The sequence below is a fragment of the Conger conger genome, chromosome 7 (assembly GCF_963514075.1).
Source record: "Conger conger chromosome 7, fConCon1.1, whole genome shotgun sequence".
Classification (NCBI taxonomy): domain Eukaryota; kingdom Metazoa; phylum Chordata; class Actinopteri; order Anguilliformes; family Congridae; genus Conger; species Conger conger.
This window is the reverse complement of record NC_083766.1, coordinates 11172626-11199422: the sequence shown is the minus strand read 5'-3', so window position 1 is coordinate 11199422 and position 26797 is coordinate 11172626. Positions and strand designations below refer to the sequence as shown.

The window sequence follows — 26797 nt, the reverse complement described above, 5'->3', positions numbered from 1 at the left end:
AGCCCCGCCCCATGCTCTAGGCTTCAGCGAAGGGGACTTGGACGAAAGCAGTCACAGAAAATGAAGTAACCATCAAGACCCCGAAAATACACAAGACAAAAAATTACTATAAAAAACACCGAAAGACTAGACGCACATCTTCCCTCAGCGGTATACTGTTTGGCAGGCCAAGCGGATCGGAATTGTGAAAGTGTGTAAACACATCACCAGGTAAATGAGGATGTTTCTCTAACTTCCGCCTAAAAGACGCAAAAAAGAAAATGGCGTGTGTTCAATGAGAAGGCCTTTGCATTTGGCTAAAGTAACAATTATAATACGGATGCTTTAGCTAGAATGCAGTTACTTAATTAGATTGTTGTTCAGCTCAGCAATAGTTTAACGTTAAGTCATTGATTAACCAGAATAAATAAATAGTCTGCACCATAAAGATATCTCCAGAGTCGCATTTGTTTGTAACCGGTGTTGATCAGCTAACATTTAACTTAGTTTACCACCAGAAAGCAACGAAATATTGAAAAGCTAGCGAACTTAAATGATCTTGCATTATGGCTTTGCTGATAACCTTACTAGTGGGGGAAAAAAACAACCCGAATTTATTTTCTAGAAGCAAAATAATAATAGCCCGATCCTTATCGAGAATGACTGAAAGAAGTATTGTGGAGCTCTTGTGGATTTTTGCAGAGCAAGAGAATCTGCTGTGATTTCCCCATGCTCTTTCACTGATGCACACGCGATAGAGTTGGCATGCGTGTTCCTTCGTTCATTCCTCATCTGATTGGAAACATTTTGTCTGAAGAGAGGGGATGAAATAATTTATGCTGAATCCTCGTTATTTCATTATAAGGTATGACAACAAATTTAGGGTTGATTATTTGATTTGCGGTCTGAACCACAGACCGCCTAAAATTCGGATCGCTCCTCATTGGCCAACCTGCAAAACCAACAGCCAAAATAAGAGTTCGCCGTATAAGGACTCCTGGCTGATTAATATAATTTATTATAATTATTTTCTGGTGTATTGTAGGTGTCAAATAATCCAAAACTATGTTTAGGTGCAGTTGTTGCTGTTTATTTCAGCTTAGGCTATTCAGTTAGCCCAGATGATACAGGTGTTAAACTAGGCATGTATAACGTTCATAAATGAAATGAGTTAATAACAGTCCAATACATGCCTTGATTGTCTAAACAAAGCTGTATAAGCTTATAGCTTATAGCTTATATATATATTCTCATAATTCACTTTGCTAATGCAATCAAATATTGGTTGCCTGTAGCTTCGGATTAAGATGGCTAGTTAGTGATATAGGCTAGTATATTATTTTAACGTTAGCTGCGTGCGTTAATTAGCCTAATGTGTATTGTGGAACGTATTACCGATAAACTTGTTCCCAACCCTAAGTGGCCAGCAAGACGTCCCCACGCACCAGTTGGGGATACCAGAGTTATGGCCTACTTGGGGATACTCAATTACAACGCAACAGGGGGATTTAGGATTTAATCCACTAAACCGTGGTTGTGTAGATGATGAAATATAAATGTTTTTTTTGTTTTTTTAAATATAGGCTATGTTTATTGCATCAACACCACTGGAAAATGTGTTTTTAAGTAACGTTTTATTTAGCATTACATTTTCAGGGCTTGGGTATCTAGACCAGCAATTTGTAATGAAAGTTTCAACGTTAGACATTTTCGTTGATGGAATGGAGAGCTATGTTCTGTACTAGGGTTCAACTTCGAAAAGTTTACCCATACTTTCTGAATGCTCTGTATACCGTATACTAATAAGGGTGTTTTGTGGCCTCTGGTTGCCTTCCTTGGCAACTGCTTTTTCATATCATTTATGTATAACAATATATAGTCTTCTCCAAAAGTATTGGAACAACAAGGTCAATTCCTTTGTTTTTGCTGTACACTGAAGACAGTTGAGTTTGAGGTCAAAAGATGCACATGAGATAACGGATCCAAATTTCAGCCTTATTACCGTAGAACTCATCTCCTTTTGTATCAGACCACACAGTTTTTAGGTGAACAAAAGTATTGGAACATGTGACTGACAGGTGTTTCTTGTTGCCCAGATGTGTCCTGCTAGATTAATTGGTTAAACAATACATAGTTCTCAATGTCTACTCATTGGATTTTGTCTGTGAAGACTGTTACAAAACATGAAGACTAGAGAGCTGTCTTTTGGAGAAAAGCAAGCCATTTTGAAGACAGGAAATCGATCAGAGCCATTGCGCAGGAATTGGGGATAGCTTGTACAACAACTTGGAATGTCATAAAAAAGAAAGAAACCACTGGCATACTAAGCAACAGACATTGAACAGGTCGACCAAGGAAAACAACAGCAGTTCATGACAAACAGTGCGAGAGCTGTGAAGAAAACCCCCAAAACATCAGTCCGTGACATCAATCTCCTCAGGGTTTCTCTTCCTAACGGTACCTTAATCAACCATTTGAAAAAGACTTGGAGAGCAGCAATATAGAGGCTATACCAGAAGATGCAAATCACTCATCAGTATTAAAGGTACAATAGGTAATTTCGGACTTCTAACGGTCAAGAGAGGAATAGCAGCAACAAACGCCTTCAAACCACAACACTGTTTATCCCTCCCCCTTCTCTGTGAACGTGCTGAAGTTGAAACGCCATTGGCTGTAGCAGTTAGAACTAATTTTCAACCAATGAGCTTGAATTATTGTACAGTTATACAATGTTTTGGTACAGTGTGTCAGGCCGTCAACTATATTTTGAAACACGAATTTAAGGACTATGAATACAGCCAGAGAGTGAGTCAATATGTCTGGCAACTTATGGAGAAATGCATCCAAACTATTTTGGAGAAACATCTTGCAGCAAGACAATGACCCAAAACATGCTGCCAACACAACAAAGCACTTCATTAGGGAGAAAAAGTGGAAGGTTTTAGACTGGCCATGTCAATCACCAGACCTTAACCCAATTCAGCATGCATTTCACTTCCCAAAGAGGAGCGTGAAGGGGAAAAACCCCCTGAAACAACAACTGAAAGAGGCTGCAGTAAAAGCCTAGAAAAGCATCACAAAAGAAGAATGCAACAATTTGGTGATGACAATGGGTTTAATTTAATTATACTCTTTGTCACAATACTTCTGCTCTCCTAAAAATAGGTTGATCTGATACCAAAGGTGTGCTATGTTCTAAGTAATTTAACACATCTAGGTGTAAATGCCAGGAAATAAAAGCTGAAATTCTGGACTCTTGTTTCGTGTTCCTTTTTGATATCTCAAGTCCAAATGTAGTCAGTGTATTGCAAAAACAAAGGAATTGGCCTTGCTGTTCAAATAACTTCTGGAGGGGACTATATAAAACATGCCATACTGGAAAATCCTACTTTAAACCGTCAGCATCACAAAATGATCCAGGAGATGTGTAATGTGTTTTGTAGCAATAGCCTTTAGGTGCACTGATGTATGAATTGTGCTGTATTCTAGCAAAGAGATGCGCACATCTGAATTATTCTAGAATTATTAGTAATAAATAGTCTGTGTGCCTTTGCTGTGTTGTTCATTAGCCAATAAACGTTAGCCACAGGACCTCTTAAATGGTTGACTAGAATGTGCTCCTATTTAGTTATAACACGAACCTTGTCTGGGGTCTCGGGAAACAGGGGTCGATCCCCCGAAAGCATTGTTGTTTAACGTCACCTGAAATACACCTGGAATTTATTTTTTTTAGGAATTTGAAAACAGTGGGGAACTCTTATTTTGGCTGACGGGTTGGCAGGTTGGCCAATGAGGAGCGATCAGCATTTTAGGCCCGCCCAGACCGCAAATCAAATAATCAACTGTACATTTGGTTTTATGCCTAAGAATTAAATATCGAGAATTCAGGCTGAATTCTTTCATCCCCTCTCTTGGACAAAAAGTTCTCGTTTCTGCATTTTTCCTCAATCAATCAGATGAGGAATGGACAAATGATATATGGACTGTGCATGTTAGCCACAGTGCAATTATTTCGTTCACTGTCTGGAATGGATCATCACTTATTTTATTAATTTTAAAATGGGTGATGTTTAAAATACAAGACCTGAAGAAACTATATTCTTTGAAATATTCAATATCTGATCTGATTTGTATTTGGCTAGAAATGCTGAGGTAAGTAATGTTTGTGAGGGAAAGAGTGAGTTGCATGGTTTATTAATTCTGTGTAGGCAAAGATAGGCCTGTTGACAAACCACAGCTGGTAAGGAGCAGGAATTCATAAAGTAATCTTCAGGGAAAACTGAAGCATACCGCAAACTATAAGTCCACTGTTCTGCAGTCTCCAGTATGTTCCTGCTTCCTGAGTTATATCATTAATTGTCCCAAGTCCTGCCTGTGATTCAACTGGAGGTTGTACAGTTACAGCAAGACTGAAATGGAGCAAAATACAACCAAATTGCAAAACAAAAAAAATGCAATACACATAGTGTGTTAAGTCCACAGAAGCCTAGACCTTTGGTTTGAAATACCAATTCCATGCTGGTAGTACAGTCTCATTGGCTACAAATTAAGTCAGAGAGATTGTCACCGATACGTATGTGGCACCTTGAACCAAGTAACACAACATGTCTGAACTGAAATATTGGATTTGGCGCATAAAATAACTTGCGACTGTTCTTGAGGTTTGTTACAGTCAATGACAAGTTGTTTAAACAATATCTGGGCATCTCTCCTTGGATAGTGCTGACGAAGTTCACAACTGGATTCAACATCCCTGTGCCGGCAGTGTTGGAATCGGCATGGAATCTGCAGATAAAAACGATGAGCAAATGAACAATGAGCAACCTGGGCCCTCCCAAAGCTCTCTGCCTTTAGAGACTGTTGATGAAAGCCAGGATGCTTCACTCTCCCAGGACTCTGGTGACAAACCGTCAAGTACACTGAATCTGTACGCTGCTCTTGGGCTGTCTCCTGAGGATGTGGTCGCTCTGGCACAGATCCCAGAAAGTGAGATAAGCATAGAAACCTTACCACACCTTATTATGCAGCTGAAGGCCAAGCAGGCTCAGTGTGGTGGGCCGACAGTGACCTCTCCACCAAAAGAGGAATTGCCCAATGACCAAGAGGCTGACAGCACTGATGGTCTACCCCAGAAATCAACAAGCAAAAATGAGAGCCCGGAGCGGTTGGGGCATGTACGGAGCAGGAGGGAGCCTCGTCATTACAAGTCTTCCAATGAGGGCAGTCCGCCAAAGTTTCCCATGTCTTATATGACGGGTGATTTTCACGGAGTTCTGCCAAGAATTTTTCCACACACATGTTCTCTGTGCCATTGCATATTGTACTCTCCTGCGGTAAGTATTTTAAAAAAATTGTTTCTTACTTCGTGTTTGCAATACTCTCAATCCTCTTGAATTATATATATCTTGAATTCTGTGCCACGCATTCAAGGTTGGGGTGTTTCCAATAATTTTAGGGGTGTGAAAGCCTACTCGTTGGAACACAATCTTGTTTGTTGAACAAAATATTTTTCTCAAGTGTTTGAGTGATTCTGCGTGTAGCAAAACTAGTATGAATGATGAGGTGCTGGATACCAGGTTTCATGTAAACTTGAGCTATGCTTCAAAAGTTAAGGGAAAGATTCACTGCGTTTAGTTAAACATTGTTGCTGGGCCATTCCATGCCAACTTCTGGAGGTTGCGCCACAGCACTCTTTTTCTGTGTGTAGGAGATATTTGGCCCTAAACGGTGACTTATTTACAAATAAAATGACGCTAACAGTATGTTGACTTTTGGAGATAATACTGCCCCAAATTGGAATTCTACTTACAAAATTATCTCTGGATACAATTTTACAAGATTTAGGGCTTGTCTTTACTCTTTACCATTAAATTTCACATTTTGTGCCACAATGCGTTTTTCATTGTGACACCTGGCAAACTTTAATGGCTCTCGCGGGATATTGAATATGGAGTATGAAGCTCTAGTTTTCAGGAATTCTATATCTCTTAATTGTCTACCAACACACTGTTTAATATATAAGCATGTCAGTATAATATGAGTATAATGTTCGATTGTCATACTAGGCAAAATTGGTCTTCTGTTTGGCAATTGGCATTAAGCATCTTACCAACATCTAGGCATAATCAGACTGCAATGAACTGGATTCTGTATTCAAAGGAAGTGCGCTGATGGCTTTTTGTATTTGCTTTCAAAATAGTTTTAAAGAAAAAATTATTTCTATACTGTGGTGCAGTCCGTCGGGCAGCTGACTCTCAATCCATAATATATGAGTCTTCAAACACATGGCACCATCTGAGCTGTGCCCTGTTTTCTATCTGGTACCGTCTTAGATTTCTCCCTGTCTGAATACAGCAAAAAAGAAAAAAAAAAAGAGGCCAGTGATCAAAGTAATCTGAAATTAATTACAAACAGCTATGTTTTAAATGAAATGTTTGCATTTGCTGATCATCCCTAACCCAAACATCAGCTTGCTGATGACACATCAAAGTGTATCAGCACTGATCTCTGACCACTGCTACAGCCATGTATCATGGCTACTGTACATCAAACAACATGTGCTCACCACTGTGCAGATTGGTTAAGATTCAAACCTCTCAAAGAATTCATAATCTTCTTTCAACATAGCTTGCCCAGTATGTGTGTGTCAGTATGTGGCATGCAATATTTAAACAAGTGTGGTTAATTGATACATCCTCCATTAAAGTCTATATTGCTATGATCTCAATCATATAGACCTACTGTATATCCTTCTGGATCAAAGTGTAGATGTGGATATATAGGCTACAGTATGTACGTTTTGGGCCTATACGTAATTATTAATATTTGTCCAAAAGTAATTGACCAGTTAAACAAAGTCATGGCTAACTACTGTGCATTCACAGTCACTCAATGCTTGTATTGTCCACAAATCCCTGATTCTCACTGTGGCAATACATATTATAATGTTGTATGTAATATTCAAAATGTATTTTGAATAAAAATGTTGCCGTGTTAATGCTATGCAAGTAATTGGGTATAAATGAGTCTTGTTCTGCACAGACCAAATATAAACTACAGGTCTGTAGCATGTTGTCAAAGATCTGTGCTGATACACCTTGATGGAGAGCAGGTTGTTGTTAGGGTTGATCAATTTCATTTCCTGTCTTTTGAGGCTTTCAGCAAATGCAAACATCTCACTTAAAACACAGTATTTAGTGATTCATTTCCTTGGTTTTTACTCCAAGAGGTTCATTCAATACTTAATGGGTCATTATGAATATGCATTAAAAATAAAACCTTTGGCTGAGAACTTTGCTTACATTAAATAATCTATCTACTTAATAGTGCAACCACTTGCCTACATTTTCCAAGATCGTCTAGTTTAGCTATTTCTGAAATAAAGTAGAACTGTTCGCATAGGCTTAAAGAAAAATCCATAGTTGGCTAGTGTCATTATCTATTGAATATTGAAAGCGAAAATTCCCTTAAATTGACCACTTTAATCGTGTCACCACAATGATTGCCCTGCGACATATAGCCTATGCTAGAATCAAATGCATTGGCAAAGTTTAGCTGTTACATAGATTTTACACTTTAATTTGCCAATTAGACTTTTATTGGACTTACAATGTTGAAACTTGAATAGAACTATTTAAGACGGACCAAAATAAAGTTAGAAAAAAATTTTTTTTAGGGGTATCCATAACTCAGAAATGGTGTAAAGAAATAAAAATAAAAAAGTTGCTATCGCAAAATCAGTAGTTGCTGTTCAAATTTTACTATTTTCAATGGAAGAACCAACCAATGCAAATGTAAGTGCTACCATGCTCACTATAATGTAATTGTCTCTGAACTGGTAAGATAAAGGACAAAGCAAAGGAAACAAGCCTATATTAATAAATAAAAAATACTGTATGAAATCATTTTAAATATTGTGTGAAGATTCCAGACTGGGCTTAATGGGTAGCCAGAACAAAAATCTTTGTTCATTACGTACCTTCGTTTTAACTTCACAGTTTGGTAAATTCTCTTTAGAGCAGAAAAAATAAAAAACTATTTTTTTGCTTTTGATGAAAATGCAATATGTGGCCAACTGCCCATAGTTTCTTGCTGAGCAAAATTAGGCGCTTTACGGGCAAGTCATCAATTTCAGTTCCGTACCCAAAAAGAAAAAATGTACAGACGCACATTAGAACAAGACTGTAATTGTTCAGTTTGCAGCATATGCTGAACAGAAAGTCCAGTACTGAAGGAAAGGATTCTTTCCTTCAGTACAAACATCTCTCCTCTGATTGTATGTAGGTAGAGCGGCAAAACGGGCTACTATTTTACACAGTGACGCCATAGACCCCATTATTACATTCAGAAATGGTTATTTTCTTGCTCTTTTCACACTTAAATGATACAATGTCCACCCCAGATACTTTGATGTGTTGGCAAACATACAGCATTTCATGTTATCTGCTTCAAAGACTTTGTTTTTCTCATTCAGACATGGAAAGACCATCTCAATGGATCCCGCCATGAGAAAAGCAGACGCGAATTCTTGCGAACGTGAGTCTAAATCCCAGCAATGCCTGTAATTTAACTTTCGTGTTTTGTGTGGCTGACTAACTGAAACTGAGTGAAAAGTGCGCAGCCTTTGGCTCGTGCACTTGGGTCACTGAAGGAATGCCTTCTGTGTAAGGCAGCCATTTAATAGCAGCCATGCCTCTGCCTCAGCAAATTCTCTTGTTTTACCTTAGCTGCAGGCATTTTCAATAGTAGTAGTCGAGAGATTTATTTTGGCAGATGTGATTGAAGTAGATTTAATTTATCATTGAATTTTTTAAATAAATGTTTTTTTGTAAAATTAGGATAATTTTGTTTATTTTCCGTAGTGTCGCATACATTTCTATTTAGCATCAACACGCATCAGCATATGTTTACTGTTTGTGAAATTTGATTTTGACATTTTCTATTTTAAACAGACATCCAGACTGGGACCCAAATGATGCTCCTTGTAGAACGTAAGTACATTTGTAACATATAACATTTTATTTTCAATATAGTGGCTAAATATTACTTTGTTTGAGCATAGTTCACCAATAAAATTATTTTAACAGGCTAGACTCCCATTCCGGTGGAGGGAAGGACTTCAGATCATCCTCATCGCGTAGGAGACCATACCCCACAGATGGTGGCCCAGGTAACAGGGCCATGCACATTAATTCAGTGTCCACAGTGTCTGTGGCTATGGAGTCTTATGCAAAATGTGTCAAGTCCAAAAACTAAATGTAGCAATCATGTTACCGGGTAGCTTTGATAGCATGTTCTTGTTAGTTTAAAAAAAGGCAAGGGCCTTTTTTTCCGATATTTGTGTGATTCTGCCACATTTTTAAGAACATAATTGAGATGTTGGCTGGATTATTGCTCTTCAGCAGTCCTACAGACTGCATTTATTCCTTTGAAATGTTCTATATTTTAGTGGGTCTGTCACATTTATAAGCTTTATAAGAAATGTGTTGTTAATGAGAGAGGTCTGAGGAGAAGGGCTGGCAGGAAGGTGACGCAAATAACCTTGCATTACAACAGTGGTATGCAGAATAACATCTGTGAGGATAGGATACAGCAGCAGGAAACTTGAGGCTAATAATTGTCTAATACCTAATAAGGTGTGCTCACTGAGTGTATATTATATATATTTTTATGCTTAGTGCTTTTAATTTGCCCTTACTCTGCTTTACTGAGCCTGCCTTTGATAAAGTCTGGAGCTAATGGAAGAAGTTACTACCTGTCGATTAAAATGTCATTAACCATTTTAGATGTACCAGAGGCAGGTTCTGTTGGAAACAGTTTTTAGTTCCATTATTGAAAAGCTTTGTTTATGTACTGTTTTTCTTTGTTTGTCTTTTTAGGAGAGCGGCACTTCCCTCCATCTGACAGACACCTCCATCTTAAGCCCAAGGTAAACCACCACTTGTTTCTAGCCAATACCTGAGTGAGAGAGTGTGTGTCTGTGTCTTTAACATGCAGAATCTCCTTCAGTTTCAACAGCCCATTTATGTAAGACATTGGAGACTCCAATGTTTAGCTTGAAAATATTATAAAACAACCATGCTCAGTCATTACTATGATGCACTGGCAACCTGTGTGTGTTCACTTTGCTTCGCTATGTACATTTCTTATTCTAAAAATAATTTAGGATTAGGGTTGTCACAATTCACCGATTCAAATCGATGCACTGGGCTGAATGTTTATGATACGGCTACATCATTGTGTCACTCAATATGGATTACATTTGAGTCAAATTAATTATTAAAAGAAATGTATGTTTTAGTACAAGCCCTTACAAATTTGTGACAAACTAATCAAACGTACAAAAGCAAGTTTAGGTAGCAAATGGCAATGCTGAAGCAATTTACATAGCAATTTACATTCATATTACACTGCCTCACTGACAGGGGGTGAGATAAATGAATAACGATTCTGAAAAAATATGACTTAAGGATTTAGATCGGCCCTATAGTGGGACCATTTATGGATGGTGCAACAAACATTTTTGGTGCCGTTGGCCGTAACCTAATACTTTCATTTTTATTATTTGACTGACCAAGTACTGTTCAACCGCAAATGGGTTAGTGCTTTTGGTTTGTGTTAGTGACATCATGCTAATCTCAAACGGGGATTCTTCTTGTCTTCTGTTTTATCTCCACTGCTGTGAAGTTAAAAAATGTGAATGAGAAATGTATATGAACTTATCTCGGTATTTAGCAATTCATTTTCCTCAAGAAAAATAGCAGGTTAGAGCACATTAGTTAACTTGGGAAGGAGCCGTGCTGCAATGCTGCACGGTTAAGGCATTAGACTTTGGTTGATGCAGGTGCCCACCCAGGACTGGGATTTATGGGTTTGAGGACCCAATTGGCAACTGAATTGGGAGAAAAATGGTTGCCAAGCCTGCTACCCCAATCTGCTGAAGGGGAATGGCAGGCCCCCGTGTAGCTAGCTATCTATGCTGTCGAGGAGACATTTGCTGCAATAGACACAAAGTTAGACTATGTAAAGCCGCAAAAAAATATTTAAAAATAAAAGCAATAATTAATTTGGTGTTTCTCAGTGCCTTTCTTACATAATTACATAATTAATAATATTTAGTTTTTAAGTGAGCTTCGTCATCTTGGGTGTAGGAATGGGAGCGTAGACGTTTTTTAAATTATAAACGTAGGAGGTGTTCCTTCTCTGCATCAGATGTGCTGGGTGTGTTTTGAGTATGAGTATTTAAAACTGCCTTATACACTACTAATGCTAGCCAAGTAGCTTGCTGTAATGTTAATATGTTATTAGCCTATGTATGATTTGAAAATTACCCTTCTCACCGTAGCTCTTGTTTAAAATATTTTCTGTTATATTATTGCAGTGTTCAGTTTTGTTTTTGGAACAATCCTACCGATTCATTCTGCATCAACTGCATGTATATGGGCTGTATGAGTGTTGAGTGCTTGATGAAATTTTAGAATTCACTCCAAAATGCACTCCTGTATTTGTACAACACAATTGTAGAGCATATATGCATGTCTGTGTGTTGAAGGTTAAGTGATTGTTTTTCCCTTGATTATTTGCCTAGGCTGGTACAAAAGTGGTCGTGACCAAGTTTCATCGAGGTGTTGGTCTGGAGGATTTGCTTGAGCTGGCCAAGCCATTTGGCACAGTGGTTAAACATCTGGTTTTCCCCTGCAAGGTATGGCTGATGCACAGATGTGCTGCTGAAGCATGCAAGTCATATTCTATTAATACTCCCCTGTTTTAAACAATTTTTATTCTACATTTGTATAGTGTAGGAGCATATTTCCTTAGAGTTTATTAATGCTATATAAAGGAGTTATTTTTCTTTCTACTTCTCAGCAGATATACAAAACTCTTTAAACTATTTATCATGGCCAGTATCCACTGTCCGCTTAATTCACTTTTCTTTTTTTTTCTTCTTTTTTTGGCTCTCACAATGCCTATCAACATTTTACCTTTCAGGGTTTCCTGGAATTTAGCTCAAACAAAGAAGCAGTCAATATGGTGTCTCATTATGCTACTAAACCGCCTTATGTGAAGGATAACAAGTTGGCCCTGTACTTGTCTCCAATGGTTGCGAGTATCCATGTAAGTTATTTCACCAGGTGTTCAAAGTGGTGTTTTTCCGTTATCATTTAAATTTATCCACTTGCACACATTTAAATTTGGTGGTTTTTCCTCAGACACCAAGGTTGGATAAAGCCGAGAAGCGCCCAAAATGGTCCAGTCATGGAGCCGTGTGTTTCTCACACCTTCCCCCTGATAAAGAAAGTGAGCCGGAACTCCTTGAGGTTGCCAAGATGTTTGGGGAAGTGCGATGCTCTAAAGTTTATAACAATGAGGTGAGCTATCCGGAAGCAAAGTGAACCCATTATATTTAGCATTCAACTTATCAAGGTTGACATGTACAGCTTATATTCTCAGTACATGCGAGGTCTCTCCAAATGCTTTGGCTACCAGTTACAACTCTGTGAATGAGGTTCTCACACGGAGAATTGACTACAGTGTGACTGTATATTCCCAAATGGAAATGTCGTTTTGAATATGCAAAGGTGCCAAGGTGGACCCTATTTTGAAATGTGTTACGTTAGATTCGCAGAAAACTAACTTCATAGTTGAAGAAGGTGTGAAGTCCAGTGCTGCATATACTATTTACTGTGAGAATGTTTTATGTCTGAAACCATCGTATGCTTGCTTGTCAACATGTCTGAGCAAACATACATCTTTGGTCTGTGGCCATCCTCAACATGCAAAGTTCTGAAAAGAAGTGGAGTGTTTCTATGACGACGTAGCATGTCTGAAAAGCCGTCATCATTCTTACTCACTAGTTTTACGCATATTAGTTCATGCAAAGAAAGGGTAGGAAAAGGTCTTCTAGATAAAAGTTTTTTATTTTTATTTTTCCACTACAGTGGTCTTACATGGTCTGCTATAATTTGCTATGGGGGGGGGGGGGTAATACTGAATTCTGGTATACTGCTAAATGCTATGCTAGCATCATCGATGGCATCATTGTCTTGCTTGCTTTTGTTTCCCAGGTCTTTATTGAAATGGAAGATTGGAATGATGCTGAAATCATGGTGAAGTACTATCATACCAATCCGCTCAAGATTTTTGGGAAGAACATCAGGGTCAGCATGTCATCCTCTTACAAGCATCTAAGGTAAAAAATCAATTTCCACTCCTAGTTGAAAACTGCCATTGTAAAACCTCTACTTACCATGAACCATGTTGTAATGGTATCATTCTGCTACTAAATACATTGAATCTGAAGTGATTTTTAATGTTTTGTATTTAATTTGTGAAATAGAATTGATTGTACTTGATGTATCAACTTGTTTAAATTGCCATTGCTGAAGTTAAACTAACAAACTAAGAATTTTTGCATGCGATTCATCATTCGATGCCTGTGCCATGTTGATACCATTTTAAAATGTAGCCTATAAATGGGAGCTGTATTTAACATTGTGTCTCATTCAGTTAAGAACTTGGGGCAGGTTTCATGGGAGAGCAGTTTTATCATCGATAATATAATAATAATAATAATAATAATAATAATAATAATAGTATGTCATATACAGGTCCACGTTGTTTTGTTGCCACATCAAAAACAAACTTAACTGGCCATGAGGGGGAGCCAGTGAGTCAGTCACTCGTCACACCGAAGTAACGTTGTCTGCAACCAAAATAATGAGAGCAGGTCCAGTTCTAATTCTATGTAGTGCGTCCTGTAAACAGTTTCACAGCAGTGCTGATGACACTCCGCTGTAAATCAGTGCATTAACAGGATGAAAGCAGTCTGCTCACTAAGAAGCTCTCAGCCCATAACAATGTTTCCATTTTGCTTGGAACAAAAGTTTTCATTTTCATTTTGTAGATTAAGTCCTGACTCATCCAGAAAAGGAGATTCAAGCAGAAGTTCCAGCAGTTTGCCCAAGAGCAAGGGAGCCTCCAGAAGCTCACATGTCAAAAGCAAAGAAGAAACGTCCTTGCAGAAAGAATTGACTGAGGAAAAAAATGATGATGTGAGAGATGAGAGGGCCCTGGAGGAACATGAGCACATGGACGTGAGTTTAGACAGTGGTGCCGAAGATGAACAAGGCATGAAGGTAGAAGATGACCAGGTCAATTCGGAAGAGGATTTGGGGCAAGGTGATGCAGTAGATGAACAGATTCTCAAAGAGCCCTTAGTGGAGACTAGTGCTAGTGCTAATGCTAAAGGCTCGGAGGGCTTGGATGTGGAAATTGATCAGAACTTGGAGATCATCACACTTGAAGAAAAAACACCAATGAATGCAGAAGAAAACACAGATGAGGTCTCAACTTCTCCAGTTCCAGCCGAAGAACAAAATCCTGAGGTTAAAATGGAGGAAACAAAGGACATAACGGAAGAAGAAAATGATGAAGTAAGAACGTTTTGCTGTTCTCACTTTGCCCTAAAACGGCTGCTGTTGTACTGTAAATGGATGATAAGTGACAGTACAGTTTCTCCCTAGAGATCAGTTGGAACTTTTGCTGGGTAGTTCAGGTCAAACTGTTTCTTCATATTTCATACATGTCATACTAGGCCGTAGCAGTACTAATAACAATGTTTCCAATTTACTTTAAAATGCAGGAGATGAATCACTCCTTTAAAGCATTTATTTTGTATTATTTCTTTTGTGACAAAATAAACAGATCCATTTTTTCCTCCTCAACAGGATGATATGGATTTCCCAGATAACATGGACGATTTTGTTACTTTGGATGAGCTTGATGATGCTGGAGAGAAATGTGGTAAGTTCTGAAAGAAGGTGTGTGGGCCAAAATATACAGTGAAATGCAACCGTATTGGGACAGTGACACTCTTTGTTGTTTTGGTTTGGCTTACCCCCTACACATTTTGTGCATTTCACCCTCACAGTATAATTACAAGATTCAAGGAATCTGTTCAAATCTAGATGATAGATAGATAAATAGATACTTTATTAATCCCAAGGGAATTTTTAATCTAGGTGTGGAAAGTGCAAGGCCGAAAACCACTTCTGATTGTGTGTGATCTCCGATCGTTCAGACGTCACCGTCTTAAAAATTGTCATGCATCTGTAATGGATATCATGACATTGACACGGGCTCTGAATACTTCAATAAACTTTAGTCAACACCATTGGCCGCTGCATCTACAGATGCAAGTTAAGGCTTTACTATGCAAAGCAGAAGCCATACATCAACACTGTCCAGAAGCTCCGCTGACCTCTCTGAGCTCAATCTGCTCTTAGATGGACAGTAGCAATGTGGAATCATGTTTTGTGGTCCAACGAGTCAACATTTCAAATAGTTTTTGGACAAAAGCCAGCGTCCGTCATGGTATGGGTGTTCTGTCAGTGCCAGTGGCATTGCTGACTTGCACATCTGTGTGGACACCATTAATGCAAAAAGATATGTACAAATCTTGGAGCAACATATGCTGTTATAAAGACGTCGTCTTCTCCAGGGACATCCCTGCATTTTCCAGGATGACAACGGCAAACCACATTCTGCCCAGATTTCAAGTGCATGGCTGCGTCAGCAAAGAGTGCGGGTGCTAGATAGCCTGCCTGCAGTCTTGATTGAGAATGTGTGGTCCATTATGAAGTGCAAAATGAAGGCCCTTTTTGCGCAGCTGAAGAACTGCATAATAGAAGAATGGGGGGGAAATCCTGCTTGCTAAAATTCACCAACTAGTGTCTTCACCGCCCAAACTCTGAATAAGTGTTATTAAAAGAAATGGTGATGTTACACAGTGGTAAACACTCTACTGTCCCAACATTTAGCGTGTTGCAGTTGTCAGATTAGAAGTGTGTTGTTTTTTGTTCTTGTTTTTTTAAACTTGAGATAATGTGTTATTGTAGTGTTTTCAATATGGTGAATAGAATTTACAAATCACTCATTTTTGTTTTCATTATCATTTTCCTTACTTTCCTTCATTTTTTGGAATTGGGCTTGTAGTATGGACCAGGAGATGGAGATGTTTTATGTATGTATGTTACATCTCCATTTGTGGCATTTTTGTTATAGCTTGTGCAAGTATGTGTTCATTTGATTTTTTATTTGATTTTTTGTGTGTTGCAGATTCAGAGGAGTCTTCCAAGGTTAGTATGTGTTAATGTTATAATTTTATAATAAGTTATAAATGTACTTTTGGTGTACTTTTATCCGTTTTAGGTATTTGGGTTTTTTAAATGTTTTTGGATCCTGATCCTGATTTGGATCCAAGAGAAACATTCAACAAGTGCATTATAAAGTATGTTTTCAACTGAATGAATAAGAAATTCCCGTTCAAACTTACGAGGTTGACTCTGAGCAATTCCTTTTTTTTTCTTCTCTACAAAGGGAGGAAAAGTCGTTGCAGTGTGGCCCATCAGAAAGGGATACGGATTGGAAGATGCGCTTGTCAAACTTGCAGAACCTTTTGGGAGAGTCAAAGATCATGCAATATCTTTTATAAAACAAGAGGTAAGCATAGTCTTGTTTGTAGCATTTTGATTAACTAGTGCCACAGTTTTAGGAGATTTAATTCATATATACATTACATTTATCAGACTCTTTTATCCAAAGCAACATACAAAAAGGTGCATAACAAGGTCATATAGCAAACTGCAGAACATGTTGGATAAGGTAAAATTCACAAGTTCTGTTGAAAACATTGACAATAGATTTGGGGACTCCTGCAGACGAGTCAAGGTACCGCGTGAAGAGATGAGTCTTCTCACTGCGGTGAAAAATGGGCAGCAACCACTGGGGAGCTGGGGTGGAGAAGCAGTCGGGACAAGCGAGAGCCATTCACGCGACTAGCAGGATGTGCAAGTTGGCCTGTGGCAGCAGAGCAGAGTGTTGCATAGGGTACAGATTTACAGATTGGCGACAAATAAACCTGAATAAATGAGTGGAGAAACATGACAAATGGCCGTGCTTCTATACAGGTGTACTGCATGATACAATTAAGAAATTGACATATCATGCTCTGTGGCATGTATAATCAGGCACATGTGCAGATAGGGCCCAAGGGGGGCCTGAGCCCCTGCCCTTTTCAAAAAGTGCCCTTTTTTGGCTGATGTTGGTGAATTGGCCTTACTGTTCCAATACAGGCCCAATTGATCTCGGTTTTTGATCAAGATGGCAAGAGGAAGTGACCTAAGTGACTTTGGCAGACCGCAGTCACAAAGACTTCTCAACTGGCTAGTATTTCAAAAGGAACAGTGACGTGACATTTGCATTTAAATCTATTGGAAAAATAGGGCTAGAAATTTTTGTTGAAAGCGCACATTTGATGACTGTGATGCATTAGTGCAGTTTGTAAGGAAAAACAGAACAACTCTTCCTCAGGTGACTGAAAATGTGAAGTGAACAAGAACATTATGTCGACAACAATATAGAGAGTGATATTGTCGTCGAGTTGCAGTGCATAAATGCAAGTTAATCTTTCATTACCAAGATTTTTGAACAATGTTCAAAAGCAATAGCGAAGTCTAGAATCAAGACGAGATGTCAGCAATTCTTTTTTTTTTTTTTTTTGAAAGTCTTATCAGTATTTTAATTGATATGGAACCATTTAGATTTAATTACATTTCATTTGTCTCTGAGCATGCATGTGATAGTGATTGATGTCTTTTTTTCATTTAGTATGATTGGCTAAATGGCTAAATATTTTCAGTATGTGCAAACACACTTAAAAGCATACTTGAGGGCTGCTGAGCGGCTCATCCTGTTAAGGCACTGCCAGAGCAGACCGGCCGGTAGCCCTCCAGGGCAACATGCAATTGAGAGGGTATCGGTGTGCTCTCCTGAATTATACTTAAACGATGAGTGCTGACGTACATGATTGTGCATGCCAAACTGGGGAGAATAAGGAAGCGTGACATGGCATACCTCATTATACTGTATCATGAATTATGATTATGAATTCCATTTGTTCCCTCAGATGTACCATCTGTTCTCTGTAGCCTTGTAACCATGATGCACTAAAAGCTGCATATTCTAGTAGTGTCAACTGTGGTCACCAAGCTGATCGAGAGGCACCCAACCCTGAACACAACGTCATGTTGTGTGAAATAGATTTAGAACTTTATTTCGTCTGGTAACATAATGTGTTTGAATATGGAAATAAATGTTGTCTTAAAAGAAGCCTGTCTGATTCATGTATATGGAATGCCAATGAGGTTATGCAGTTAAGTGACATTTCTTTGGCTCTGTGCTCCAGCACATCAGATGTTAAATAAAACCATGAATATGAATGAGGTTTAAATGCAGCTATCAGCTTTAATTTGAGGTCATTCACATTCAAATTGGGTAATCTGTGTTGGAATTAACTCCCTAACCTCCTTTTCTCCCCTCTCTGACGCCGACACACTGAAACTCCTTACTTCCCACCGCCCAACCACCTGTCCTCTTGACCCCATCCCCTCTCCCCTCCTACAATCTATATCTGATGACATTCTCCCTTTTCTCTCCTCTCTAATCAACACCTCCCTCTCTTCCGGCACCATGCCCTCTTCCCTGAAGAGGGCCAGAGTCACTCCCCTCCTCAAAAAACCTACTCTTGACCCCTCTGCCCTGAACAACTACCGGCCTGTCTCTCTTCTTCCCTTTCTCGCTAAAACTCTGGAACGGGCGGTCTGCTCCCAACTGTCCACTTATCTTCTCCAGAACAATCTCCATGACCCCAACCAGTCTGGCTTCAAGAGTGGCCACTCCACTGAAACCGCCCTGCTCGCGGTCACTGAGGCACTCCACTCTGCTAAAGCAAAATCCCTCTCCTCTGTCCTCATCTTCCTCGACCTGTCAGCCGCCTTCGATACAGTCAACCATGAGATTCTGTTCTCATCGCTGTCTGGGATGGGTGTCGCAGGTTCTGCACTCGCTTGGTTTTCCTCCTACCTCTCTGGTCGCTCCTACCAGGTGACTTGGAGGGGCGCAGTCTCCGACCCTCAACCCCTACGAACTGGAGTCCCGCAGGGCTCGGTTCTTGGGCCTCTCCTCTTCTCGCTATACACCATGTCTCTTGGTTCTGTTATCTCTTCCCACGGCTTTTCTTATCATTCCTACGCTGATGACACCCAACTCTTCATTTCCTTCCCCCCCGACACCCAAATCACCACACAGATCTCTGCCTGCTTGGCTGATATCTCTGCGTGGATGACTTCCCATCACCTGAAGCTCAGCCTTGCCAAAACTGAGCTTCTCTACATCCCTGCTAAGTCCTCTCCGTCAATCGACCTCTCATTGACTGTTGAGGACTTTGTAGTTTCCTCCTCCCGTACGGCAAAGAATCTTGGGGTGACTCTTGATAACTGCCTCACCCTGGCTCCACAAATATCCTCCACTGCCAGAACCTGCAGGTTCTTTCTGTATAATATACGCTGTATCCGTCATCTCCTGACTGAGAAAGCCACCCAGCTCCTAGTCCAGGCGCTCGTCATTTCCCGCCTGGATTACTGCAACTCCCTCCTAGCCGGTCTCCCAGCGTGTGCCATCAAGCTCCTCCAGCTGGTCCAGAATGCTGCAGCCCGCCTGATCACCAGTCAGCCCAGGTCGGCTCATGTCACCCCGCTTCTCATTGGCCTCCACTGGCTTCCCATTGCCGCACGCATCCGTTTCAAGGCCCTAGTGTTGGCATTTCAGGCTGCTAAGGGGACTGCCCCACCTTACATACAATCCCTGATCACTCCCTACTCCCCAGCTAGACCACTCCGGTCTGCCAGCTCTGGTCGCCTTACGGTTCCCTCTCTACGTGCACCTGGCGGTCGAGCTGCACGTTCACGCGTGTTTTCCGTTCTGGTTCCTCAGTGGTGGAATGACTTGCCTACCACTGTCAGAACAGCAGAATCCCTCCCCCTATTTCGACGCAGACTCAAAACCCACCTTTTCAAACTCTACCTTAGTCCTCCCTCCTGATTTCCCCTGCCTCCTTTCTGATATCCCTATCCTTGTCTAACCCCCCCCCCCCCCCCCAAAAAAAAAAAAATGCACTTCTGATGACAACTATGTTTAGAACAGCATTTCCTGTGTATTTTGCTAGTTTCTGGATGTGATGCTCTGACTTATGGTAGAACCTATGCACTTGTAAGTCGCTTTGGATTAAAAGCGTCTGCCAAATGACTAAAATGTAAAATGTAAATGTAAAGCCCTTTTATACAGCGTCTCAGGGGGGCTTCTTCAGTTCTGGTTTGTTTCTGGTGTTTTTTGCCTTCAGTCTCGTCTTCAGCGACTAACTTACATGTTAGTTGAACTTTTTTAAAATGTTTTTTGTGATTTTAGGCATTGTTGGAGCTGGAAAGTCATGAAGCAGCAGATAGAATGGCTAAATTCTATCGAGGAAGCAAAAAAGCACAGCTCTTTGGAAGACATGTGTCTGTTAGTATGTGTCTCACGTTGCAACAGTTAGAGGTAAGTCGGGAGTTTAAAAAGGAATGTGTCATTCATTTGTTGGAATAACAACTCCCCTGGAGTAAATCTTTCATTGGCTGTTATGCATTTCTTTGTTGTTTTAAGAAAACGCCATACTCTGCCTAAAGCTGTTTAACCCTTCTGTATACTCCCATTGTCCTAAGGGTAAAAAATGACCCGCCTTCACTAAATTCCTAAAATAGCAGCTTAATTAAATTTTAAACCCCAAATCTATTTTGCATGAAGAAACAACCTGTCACTCATCGCAAACTTTGTCATCAAATTTCAAGTTGAAAAGAGATCATTTCGGGGGTTTTCTCTGCTGTTAAAAATAGTGGCGGGTCATTTTTTACCCTCAAGACAACACGAGGGTTAATATAAAGCATCATATTTGTGGCAGGTGGTTGTCTTGGTGAGACTTTTATCCCCCTCTTCCCACTCATTGGGGAATTTCAGGTTAACGTATTTCATAAACGGTCACTGAGTTCCATATGTATGGGGAGGATGGTAATCTATGCATGGCGGGCACAGCCGGTGTGTCTTAAAGATTATCCATGTGAAAGGACTGGGGAATCCTCCCCATACATATGGAATATGTAGGGTGCAGAGATGGTCTCTTCACTCTTCACCATGGTTATACCCATAACCACAACATTCTTCCTTAAAGCTAGATTATTAAAATCCATAGTAACTGACAGTCAGCTTGTTTTATTGACTGTTTACAGGTTCTAAGAAATAAATAATGCGATGGTGATTCAGCTGTCGTTATTCTAGTTTGGTTTGCATTATCCCAAAGGTGAAAAGGTGGAACAACCTTGATGGGTGTAAAGTTTTATTGGAGTCTAAATTGAGCAGTCTGAACTGCTCATTACACACCCCAATATACCAATATACCAGCAATATACCTGTACATGGAGGAGGGAAATAATTTCATTCAAGTTTATGAAATTATTATTATAATATAGATTTTTGGAGTGATGCTTTAGTCTTTGGTGTGATCAGATGAAGTATTTGACTGTGGTGTTGTCCGTGTAGGGTCCAAGTGGAAGATCAATCTATATCGGCATGCTTCCACTGCAGAAGTACTCTGATATCTCCCTCTTGAGGCTTGCTCAACCTTTTGGAAAAATTAGTGCCTATCACTTAAACTGGCGTCATAGAAAGGTATGTTGTACAGACTACACATTTTAATTCACTTAGAAACTCAGTGCTGCCATTACCTTATTATAATGGATTCCATTGAGACTGAATTTTTATTTTCAGTTCTTACTTGATCATTCAAAGAAAACAAACAATTTTGCAGTTGTTCAAGCTAGGTCATACTACTTTAGCTAAATACCATTGGCAGTATTTTCATTTTTATTAGTTTTTTTTCTTATTGTTCAGATGGCTTTTGAACAACTCATTAGAATGGTTACCATTACAAGAGTACTGCTTATTCCTTTACTTATCCATATTTAAGAACTGGTTAGGAATCCTAAGACCACAGGCACACACAGACTTGACCGGGTGATGCTTGTGCACCACCTGAGCAGAAGTGGACCGATCGGTGTAAATGTGAGAAATCAGTATTGGGAATATGTGAGGGCCCTGTGAGTAAAAAGGGCATCAAGACGGTAGTTTAATTTAATATTTCACATGCTTTATATTTGTGATGTTGAGGAAGAATTTATGTACAACTTACCGTAGCTCTTCAATCTTTTCAGTGTTATCTCCAAATGGAGAGTGTGGAAGCAGCAGAGAAAATGCTTGAGACTTACATGCAGAGGCCTCCTAAGTTTTATGGCTCAATTTTACGGATTAGTTTGTGCAGGAAAGGAGATTCCCAGATACCTTGGTGAGTAATTTGGATGCATTACCTTGCTTCCTGGTGGTGTTCTGTGAACTATTATACAATGATGTCATTCTCCTTATATTTATATGGAAAATTCACCAATAGGCTTACATGCCTCTATGAAACCAGCAGGCTTAATATGGGCCATTCCATGCCAACTCCAGGAGGTTGCAGTGTGTTGTTAGATAATGATGAGATATAGAATGCCTGAAAATTAGGTCCATAACTTTGTAAGGAAAAGCCATAAATCTTTGATCATTTGTATCTAGAGGTAATTCTGTATGTAGAATTCATATCTTTGTCAGAAAACTGATCTGATCTGCCTTCGTTTAGGGTATATTTACACTTTTTTTTTACAGTCATTTTATTTGTAAATGAGTCATCTGACAGAACATTCTCACTGGGTAAAGATAAATGCATTACTAATAACATTAGCTGCGATGCGACCCATGGAAAAATCTAGTTGAGCACATGTAGACACGTCTGGAAACCAGTGTCACAAATTTCACCCAACCTACAAAACTCACAACTGTCTAAGCACCATATATCTTGATATACCTGTAACAGCCCTGTAATCCTATGGAATCTGTTAATTGGGTTTTATTGTTTTGGCATCACTCCAACTGCTTCTTCACACACATTACAAAATTACCAATTATTCTATAGGTCATGTAACTTTGTCAATTAAATTAATTTCAATGGATGATTAGAAATGACATTTGTGCACACATCAATCCATTAAATTATAATTATATAAGGTATTATAATTTGTATCTATATATATGTTATAAATGTATTTAGAAATGTGTAATGAAGAAAATAAGTGCAGGAAGTGCAGTTGTGAAGAGGGGGAGGTGCTAGGGCGTTCTGGAGGAGTTGTAGTGGTCTAATGGCAGATGCCAGAAGGCCAACCACAAGAGAATTGCAGTAGATCTGACTGGACAGTACCATTGCTTGGGCCAGGAGCTGCCTTGAGTAGGTGATGAGGAATGTACAGGAAAAATCTACATGGACGGGTTGCCCCTGCTATGTTCTCTGAGAGGGACTGCCTGTTGTCCATCACCACTCCAAGGTTCCTTATTCTGGGGGATGAGGTCACCGGGGTGTTGCCTAGCGAATTTGAGTAACCAGAGAAGGGGAGAGGTTTGAGCTGGAATGAAGATTAGCTCCGTCCTGAAGATCCTTTGATTAACCGTATTTGTCTGAAATGTATCCGTCCAGGAAAGTGCCTGTTAAGTATGAGCTGTGGTGTGCGCAGCAGAAGATGAGAAAAGACCGAAAGGACAAACTGGAGGCGGAGGCGGAGGCACAGGCAGTGGATGACCAGGCGGCAGAAAGCCCTGCTGTAAAGAAGAGCACCAGCGAGGAAGTAAGAGTGATTGTTTTTCTTGGTAGTACCCCAGATGCATACTGCACAGGTGTAATGCACCTTTGGCGAGCAGGAAGTGAGGCTGCCTTCAGGCGCATTCTCCTACAAAATACAATATGTCAATCAACCGTCCATTATCTAATTTGCATCTTTTCAATCAAGGTCGTGGGAGTTGCTGAAGCACACATTCCACTCACTCACAGTTGCACCTAGGGGCAATTTAGACTCCCCAGTTAACCTTGACATTCAAACTGGTTACATCTTATTACAAGATCGGGGATACCAAAATATTGTATTGTATACATACATTTACTGCTGCAGAACCTATATTAATTTAAAACAATTTGTTCATCTGTATGTAGATTAGTTTACACACAGATGTGTTTTATGACAGCAGGATTTACTTTGTCCTGTCCTTGCAGTGTTTAGTCTGCAGCTTCAGAACCAAAGCTTTGAACTCCAATCATTCTGAAGGCATCAGTGTCAATCTCCTCCATTGGTAATATGATTCAGTCATTATACATATGACACTAGTCATGACCATGCAACCATCTTCTGGTTTGGCACCTGAGCAATGATGCTAGCAGCTTTGATCTTATGTGTGTCGCTTCCTCCCCTTTTTGTTTCCGACAGTGTTCCAGTTGTATTTATTTGACTTTTGTTACGTCTCAGGTAGAATTGAATAAGCTTGTGTTTCTCTTGCAGGGTGCCCAGAGTACTGTCTCAGACAGTGAGGGAGCTGTCAGTGGCTCTGACAGAACAGATGGGCAGAACAAAGAGGAGGAAGTGGAACAAAGATCTGATGAGGTCCCAGTCCCTCTGGGGCCATACAAACCCAACAATCCAGTAGGTAAGAAATGGCCTGCTGTACCAACCCAACAATCCAGTAGATAAGAAAGGGCCTGCTATACCAACCCAACAATCCAGTAGGTAAGAAAGGGACTGCTATACCAACCCAACAATCCAGTAGATAAAAAAGGGCCTGTTGTACCAACCCAACAATCCAGTAGATAATAAAGGGCCTGTTGTACCAACCCAACAATCCAGTAGTTAGGAAAGGGACTGCTGTGAATTAAAAAACACATCATAAAAAACTTTTTTGAGCTGCGGATTCTTGCTCAAGCTGAGTGAGGTGTAACATAAAATGATTCTTCACCATAACAACCAGAAATGTATCTTTTCTTTCAGGGATAGACTACATTGTCCAAAGAACTGGTTTCTTCTGCAAGCTCTGTAAGGTCTTCTACACCAATGAAAAAACAGCTAAATCTCTCCACTGCAGCAGCCTGGCGCATTATCAGAAACTAAAGGTGACTGCATCCTGTCTAATATTATAAACAATTAACATCTGAAAGTTTCATCCTTGAATGAATAAAATTGACATTATTGAAGGATTTATATGGCACTGTAGCAAACTGAGCTAGCACATCCAAGGTTATAGGTTTGATTCCCAGGTGGGGCACAGCTGATGTAGCTACCAGGGTACTTGACCTGAATTTACTTCAGTAAATATCCTGCCTAAAGTATAGATGGTATGCAACTGAATGTATTCATGAATTTATTGAATATATTTGTAAGAATGCACATTACCAAAACTCCTTTCACAACAAAGGGACAGGTCGTGAAAATTATTTTTTGATAGGAATCACATTTGAGGTTTGATTTTGATTGTGACTCATGTCATAGCTTGCCACAAGGGATTATGGAAATCATTTGTTCATTTGAAGGATGATTTGATTAATATTAATGTGCTTTTATATCTTTGATTTTCAGATGACGCTGGCAGAAGATCATCCAAATGAATGAGTTTTCCCATTTGTGCAGCTGGAGGATCTCTTTGTCAAATGAAATGAGTCTCTGTTCTGTTTAAAATTTAAACATTCCAGTCTTTATCTTGTTCACAGTGATTTCACTTAATAGGAAATATGCTTTGTAGGTTTTTTGTTTACGGCAGTACTCGAGTGTGCGTGTGCGCACATACGTATGTGAGTTCATACATTGCAGCTGCTTGTCAAATAAACATTTATCTGAAGACATGTTTGAATTTAATTTGAATGATAATCCAACCCCAAACATGATGTTTCATAAGGTAAATGACTGGGACCCGCAAGGTCGGTGGTTCGATCCCCGGTGTAGCCACAATAAGATCCACACAGCTGTTGGGCCCTTGAGCAAGGCCCTTAACCCTGCATTGCTCCAGGGGAGGATTGTATCCTGCTTAGTCTAAATCAACTGTAAGTCGCTTTGGATGAACGCATCACCCAAATGACATGTAATCTAAATGGTTGGAATTTATATAGCGTCTTTATCCAAAGCGGTGTACAATTGATGCTTCTCATTCACCCATTCAGACACACACTCGCATACAAATGGTGATTGGCTGCCATGCAAGGCAGCAACCAGCTTGTCAGGAGCATTTAGGGATTAGGTGTCTTGCTTGGGGACACTTCGACACAACTAATGCGGGATCGAACCGGCAACCCTCCGACTGCCAGACAACTACTCTTACCTGAGCCAATGTCGCCAAAATAACCATACTTATAATATGTGGTACACACTGCATGATTTTAGTCTCCGTTTTTCTGTTTTAATTGGCCAGCAGATTTCTTCCCAGATTTTGTAAACAAGGCGTCCACACTTAAATTAGCATACAGTTTAATGTTACTTTGTATGCTTTGTCATAACCTCCAAGCGCTGTGATTACCTTTCCACTGATTAATTAAATGTTTAAATTGAGTTTAAACCATGTGTCTGTATATTTCAGTGTATTCAGAGCTTTTGAAGCTTTTTAATTATTTGTGATATGCCTAGTTTTTGATTACGCGATATGGGAGAGGTACAGCGTTTTTTTATGGCCTTGACAATATTCCATCTTTACAAAATGGTGTGATTTCCTAAGCCTGGTCAACACCAACATTTTTGGTATCTCTTATCCTAGTTTATTTATTCTCTGAAGGAACACAAGAGTACTTCAATGCCGCAGGCCCAAGTTGGCATGACCCACCTCGCCACCCCTCTCCATAGCACATCACAGGGGTGGACTTGACCCTTTAATTGTGTCGAAACATCTGTTGTTAAAAGCAGCAATACATTCACCATTTTGTGAGAGGTATTCAATCAGTAACTTGAAGTGGAGTGAGTTAATGGGGTGAGGCAGCTGAAAAGCCTAAGGGTAGGAAAGATAG

At 39.8% G+C, this 26797-nt stretch overlaps 1 protein-coding gene across 1 annotated transcript; it reads left to right on the top strand.

Annotated features, from left to right (window-relative positions):
- Nucleotides 1-9: 9 nt before the first annotated feature.
- Nucleotides 10-25644, top strand: LOC133133855 (matrin-3-like). The gene is made up of 21 exons (XM_061250107.1): nt 10-210; nt 4700-5312; nt 8453-8514; nt 8931-8969; nt 9066-9148; nt 9858-9907; nt 11567-11680; nt 11968-12093; nt 12189-12347; nt 13044-13168; nt 13883-14411; nt 14706-14781; nt 16096-16115; nt 16357-16479; nt 20281-20409; nt 21445-21573; nt 22116-22246; nt 23465-23612; nt 24318-24462; nt 24801-24922; nt 25386-25644. The coding sequence occupies exons 2-21, from the start codon at nt 4758-4760 to the stop codon at nt 25416-25418; spliced, it is 2898 nt and encodes a 965-aa protein (XP_061106091.1). The 5' UTR covers nt 10-210; nt 4700-4757; the 3' UTR covers nt 25419-25644.
- Nucleotides 25645-26797: the final 1153 nt, after the last annotated feature.

Coding starts and splice junctions, on each gene's coding strand:
- LOC133133855 (XM_061250107.1), top strand. CDS start 4,758: ATGGAATCTGCAGATAAAAACGATGAGCAAATGAACAATGAGCAACCT. Junction 9,149..9,857: donor CCCCACAGATGGTGGCCCAG/GTAACAGGGCCA, acceptor TTGTCTTTTTAG/GAGAGCGGCACTTCCCTCCA. Junction 21,574..22,115: donor TAAACTGGCGTCATAGAAAG/GTATGTTGTACA, acceptor CAATCTTTTCAG/TGTTATCTCCAAATGGAGAG.